General features: G+C 46.1%; 1 protein-coding gene across 1 annotated transcript in view; it reads left to right on the top strand.

Annotated features, from left to right (window-relative positions):
• Nucleotides 1–741: 741 nt before the first annotated feature.
• Nucleotides 742–6,000, top strand: part of BTBD1 (BTB domain containing 1) — a 43,255-nt gene continuing 37,996 nt past the window's right edge. The window contains exon 1 of the mRNA XM_063089879.1: nt 742–1,595. Coding sequence (XP_062945949.1) covers nt 1,198–1,595 — 398 coding nt within the window. The 5' untranslated portion in view covers nt 742–1,197. The remainder of the gene's footprint in view (nt 1,596–6,000) is intronic.

Below are 6,000 nucleotides of genomic sequence, written 5' to 3'. Positions count from 1 at the left end.
AGGACTTACCACTTCAAGTCTCTTCCTAAGCATGTTCCTCTCCCAAGGAAGTTGCCATCCTAAATGCCTAACAGCTGGAAGTCCCCTCTGGGGGGCTGAACAGGTACAGTGATTTTACAGGAGAAACTCAGATTTAGGGTTTACTTATTTACATTACTTGGCATTTGTAATCTGCAAGGCTTTTCCTACAAATACGGTGTTTCCAACCCCACCTGCCTGGTCAAAAACTATTTCTTGGGTTTCTTACCTTCTGCTTTCAACAGCTGACTTCACTCAGCACCTACCTCACTGCAGGGGGACAGGGGAGGCCTCAGTCCCCCAACCGTGACCATCTACCTGTAAATATTGCCTTGGAGGGGATAACACAGTTGACAGTGCCTTATCCATTGATTCTTCCTGCTTAAGCGGTGGTTTATTCAGCGCAGGGGCTTAAAACCAGGGCTAGAAGCAGGAGGGGCTTCAACTACTGGGATGGAAGCAGCAGGAGGAAATGTCTCTTAGGCCGTGAGCACAGAGCCAGAGAGGCAGTTAGAACGGGAGTGACTTGCAGACCTGGGGAGAGGTCACTGGAGTTCTAAGCCTCCTATCTCTGCTCCCGGGATCTCCACAGGAGGGGCAGCCAACTGGAGTGGTGACTTGGCCACGACTGGCGGACGGGGCTGTGAGGAGTCATGTTGTCCCGTCCCTACGTGCTCCCTTGGCCACGCCCTACGGCCTCCTCCGGGGAGAGGCCTGAGGACCTGTCTTCGGTACACGTCGGGGGTGCTGGGGCTGCTGACGAGGGGCCTGGCGGAAGGAAGAGGCAGGAGTGCGAGCCGTCCGCACATCCGAGGCTGCGCCAGGGGATTGCTGCGGTGGGCTTGGGCCTGGCCGCATCCAGCCCGCAGAAGCTCCTCCTCCGGGGCGCGGGGTTCGGACGTGCTCTGCGCGTTCCGGCCCTCTTGGACGCCAACCGCTGCTCCGAGTCCCCTCCAGCGCCACACCAGCGGCCGCGCGCGCCTCGGCATCCCCGCCCGGCGGGGGCGCGCCTGGCGCAGAGCGCGTGCCGGACTTGGAGGGGCGGGCGGAGCGCGCGGCCGCCGGAAGCGCCTTTCCCGGAAGGCAGGGAGGCGGCGCCGGCCTCAGGGGGCGGCCTAGGCGATGGCGGCGGGGCGGCGGGAGCTGTCTCCCTAGCCCTGGGAGCCGCGCAGCTGGAGGATGGCCTCGCTCGGGCCGGCCACAGTGGAGGAGCAGGCGCCAGAAGCTGAGGCAGAGCCGTGCCCCGTGGGGCCGCCGCCGCCATCGCCGTCCTCTCGGGGGCCCCTACTCCCCCTGCAGCGGGAGCCGCTGTACAACTGGCAGGCGACTAAGGCGTCGCTGAAGGAGCGCTTCGCCTTCCTCTTCAACTCGGAGCTGCTGAGCGATGTGCGCTTCGTGCTGGGCAAGTGCCGCGGCGCCGCGGCCGCCGGGGGCCCGCAGCGCATCCCCGCCCACCGCTTCGTGCTGGCGGCTGGCAGCGCAGTCTTCGACGCCATGTTCAACGGCGGTATGGCCACCACGTCGGCCGAGATCGAGCTGCCAGACGTGGAGCCCGCCGCCTTCCTGGCGCTGCTGAGGTGAGCGCGGCCTGGGCGGACGCGGCCCGGCGGGAGGAGGCACTGGGGCCCGGCCTGCCGCGACTGCCCGACGACCTTGGGCGAGGCGCTGCTTACTCGCCCTGGGCCTCAGTTTCCTGCCAAGCCACTGATGCTCGGAAGGTCGGAAGCAAAATCTATAAGCCGGGCCGGCTGCCTTCTAGTCGTTAAAGTAAATGTTAATGTCGCTATCCGACCGACGTGCGTGTTACCGTTGAAAGGCGCATTCACATTTCAGTAGCGGATTGTCGCACGGGCCTCAGAATTAGAGAAGCGGCAAGGATAGAGGAAGGATCAGGTTGTCCTGATTGCCCATTGCAAAGGCTTTTTTTTGTTGTTGTTCAGAGGAGGGAAGTAGTTGAAAAATGTTGCAGGATTGATGTTTGGGGGGGGTTCTTAAACTTTTTTTTTTTTTTTTTTTAAATTAGAGTACTAGTTATCAAGACCCAGGAAAGTAAATACCGAAACAAATTTCACTACCTTGTGTTTCTGCAGACAAGGTCACAGCTGCTTAAAAAATGAATCCTGTGGGCCGGCCCGTGGCTCACTCGGGAGAGTGTGGTGCTGAGAACACCAAGGCCCCGGGTTCGGATCCCATATACAGATGGCCGGTTCGCTCACTGGCTGAGCGTGGTGCTCACAACACCAAGTCAAGGGTTAAGATCCCCTTACCGGTCATCTTTTAAAAAAAAAAAAAAAAAAAAAAAAAAAAATGAATCCTGCCATCGGCGTTGGAGTTTGATTTTACATTATTTGAGGATAGTAGATTGACATTTGATTAATTTTAATTAATGGAAGGGAGTAATAGTTTGGCATTGTTAGCTTTAATCACAGCAGTCCTGTTAAAGGAGTTGTAGGTATTGTTTCCCCCAATTTTACAAGTGGGACTGAGGCCCAGAAAAGTCAAGTAACTTGCCCAGGGTAAGAGAGCCAACTCACACTGAAGACCGTGTCTGTTTCATTATACCAAACTGGTTTTAGTTGTCTGAGCAGAATGTGTTGTTATTACAATAGCAGAATCTTGGGTAGTACTGAAGGAAAAACAGGTAGGTCAATGGGACAGAATAGATAGTATGCAAAGGTTCATGGCTCAATCAAGAAGATCAATAGGAAATTGAATATAAAGTTCACAGAACTAGAACTAGTAAGATCCCACTAATTAGTGGGTAAAGGGCAGGATAAATAATTTAGGGAAAGAAAAAACTAATTAAGAAAGAATGTTTAACCTCACTAGTAATTAAGGAAGTATTAATTAAAACAGTGAGTACTTTTTCCCTTACATTAATCCTACCAGAATTTTTTAGGATAACATCTGAGGATCACTTTCTGGCAACGAAGGTGGTAAAAACCCTTTTGGAAAACAGTTTGGTGCAACAGATTTTCATTCCACACATAGGAAGCATTTAAGAACTGAAAAAAAGTTTTGTACAAAAATATTTGCAACAGCATTATTTATAGTAGTGAGGAAGTAGTCAACTGTAGGGAAGGGTTAGATAAACAATGATAGATTCACTTTATGGAACATAATGCAGTCACTAAATATGATACTTGTGAAGACTAGGTAATAACATGGAAAATGTTTATAATAGCATTTGAAACTGTACACCATGACTCAACTGTGAAAAGAAATGGAACAAACATATACCTAGAGACAAGGCTAGAAGGAAACATACCAAAATGCTAAGTAAAGACTTACCTTTTTTTGTCTTCTTTTCTCTTTGTTTCCCATATCTTCTGTAATTTGACTCAATTACGTTAATAAGTGGGGGAGACAACTCAAAAGCTAGGATCTGTGTCATTTTGGTTTTCGGTTTGAGGTTGACCAGGAGGAGTAGGTATAGCTTGTTTAGATTTTCCTGACTAAAAAGTATTTTTCAAAGTGATCTATGGGCCACCTGCATTGTAATCTCCTGGGGTGCTTATTAAATTTATGGATCCCTTCCTCTCTCCTTACAGTGTCATATAATATTTGGAGGTGAGACCTTGAGAGCATTTTTACTCTCTGTAAGTGATACTTATACTATCACTTAGTAGTAGAAAAAATATTGAGATTGCTAGGAGAAAAATGTAGAGGAAAAAATGCACATTTCATATTTTCACTGAAGCTGCTAATAGTTCATCCTTTCTCATCAATAGAAAGTTAATTTTAGAGTCCTTGAAATGGAGCACAGTGCAGTTTGGTTTCTCATTTTTTATTTTCAGTGTATTTTATTTTCATCTTATTTATCCTTCTTCGGGTTCCAGTCATTGTTCTATTCTGAAATTGATATCTGGACTGATTTTTATACTTAAGTATTGGCTGGCTGTGAAACATAGATGCAGTACTTACCTAATATCATGTGACAAAAAGATGTCTGGTAGTACTTGCTGAGTTGGAAAAGCAAGCTAGTTTGGGATACTTTTATTATCTTTGCAACTTGAGTTAGTTAACATTACTTGAAAGCTTATGAACTTAAGTTTGAAGCCCTTTAAGAAACTGCTCATTTTGAAATGGCTGACCTTTAAATAATGTTCTTCAGTTGTTCATTTGATGATTACTATGTGCCTCCCTTGTGCTAGTCATTGTTTTAGGGGTTGGGGTACAGTAATGAAGAAAAAGTCCATGCCCTCATGAAGCATATAATCTAGTTTGTTTTCTAGGGGAAACAAAAATATGTCAAGTACTGATAAGTGTTTTGAGGAAAAATTATCAAGCCAATTAGGAGGGAAAGAGCATTCTACACAAGGACAATATTTTAGGCCCTAAGTTTCTCCTGTTGGAGGAACTGCAAGAGTAAACCAATGTGATTTGAGCAGGGTGAGTAAGGGGGAAGTGGTACAAGATGAGGTGAAAAAGAGGCTGGGCAGGATTGTACAGGGTTTTAGAGACAAAGGAAGGCTTTGAATTTCTTCTCGTACGTGATGGAAAGCCTTTGGAGGGTTTTGAATAGGGCAGTGCTATGATCAGATTTACATTTTTAAAAACTTTCTGGTAGTTGTTTGGAGATCAGGCTGTATAGGGAGTAAAATAGGCAGCAGGATGATGAATTAAGAGGCTTTTGAAGTAGTACAGGCAAGAGATGATGGTGGTTTATACCAGGGAGGTAGCAATGGACCTGATGAGAAGTGGTCAAATTCTGGGAATATTTTGAAGGTAGAACCAAGAGGACTTGCAAGACATCCAATTAGGGATGTAGAGTAGACAGACATATGAATCTGGAGTTTAGGGAAGAGCTTCCTGCTGAACATAAATTCGAAAGTTAAGAACAAATGATGTTTAAACTGTGAGACTAAAAGAGATTATCTAGGGAAGGAATGTAGATTGTGAAGAGAGATACAAGGATGAGCCCTGAGATCTTCCAATATGTAGAGATGTAGCAAAGGAAGGGGAGCACTGAAACTGAGAGGGAGCTCTCAGTGGAATTAGAAGGGAAAGCAAGGAGCATCCTGAAAGGCAAGCTGAAAACGTTTCAAGAAAGAGGGAATGGAAAACTATGTCAACTATGGAAAGTGGTCAACTATGTTAAATGCTGTTGAGAGTTGGGTAAAATGAAGACATTGAATTGTTAGCTTTGACAAGATGGAGGCTATTGATAACACTAAGAGTGATTTCAGCTGATTAGAGTAGGTTGAATTAGAGAAAATGGGAGGTAGCCAACTGGAGACAGCTATTTTAAATTATCTTTTCAAGGAGTTTTGTTGCAAGGGGAACAGAGAAATGGAATGATGCCTAGAAGGGGCCACAGGGTAACTCTTCCGCAGGATTCTATCTTCAGCTGTCCTCTTTCTTTCTCCCATTAACCCATGGCATTAAATACTTCTCTATCTGTATCTCCTGAGCTCTACTCAGCTCCAGCCCCTAATTTCCAGCAGGACCTTCACAAAGGAATGTCTAGTTCCCATGCAGATGGACGTGTCATTAATAAAAACATCTGACATTTAATGAGAATGAGTGCTTACTGTGTGCCATTTACTGTTCCTAAGCACCTTATGTGAACTCACTTAAATTTTAGAACAGTCCTTTGAGGCAGGCACTGTTATCCCCTGTATCAGCCAGTTTTTGCCATAATAATACTACAAATAAAGCAAACCAAAACTCAGGGGTTTAAAAATCCAATAATTTATTCTTGCTCATGATTCTGTGGGTCAGCTGGGAAGTGATTTGTGGGCTTGGCTCCAAGTTGTACTTTGGTTCTGGTCTGCTCTACATATTTCTCATCCTTTTTGGACCTTTCCTGAGGATTCCACCCCCTTTCTCTTTCTCTCTCTCTCTCTCTTTCATTGCTTCAACCACACTACTGCCTTTCACCTTAACTCTCCATTCACACTGTTAACAGTTATCTCTAATATCCAAATATTGTTATAGCATTTCCCTGAATTTTTTAATGACTTCTTTTTGCCTATAGGA

The sequence above is a fragment of the Cynocephalus volans genome, chromosome 3 (genome assembly GCF_027409185.1).
Source record: "Cynocephalus volans isolate mCynVol1 chromosome 3, mCynVol1.pri, whole genome shotgun sequence".
Lineage (NCBI taxonomy): Eukaryota > Metazoa > Chordata > Mammalia > Dermoptera > Cynocephalidae > Cynocephalus > Cynocephalus volans.
This window is presented reverse-complemented; position numbering and strand designations above follow the sequence as displayed.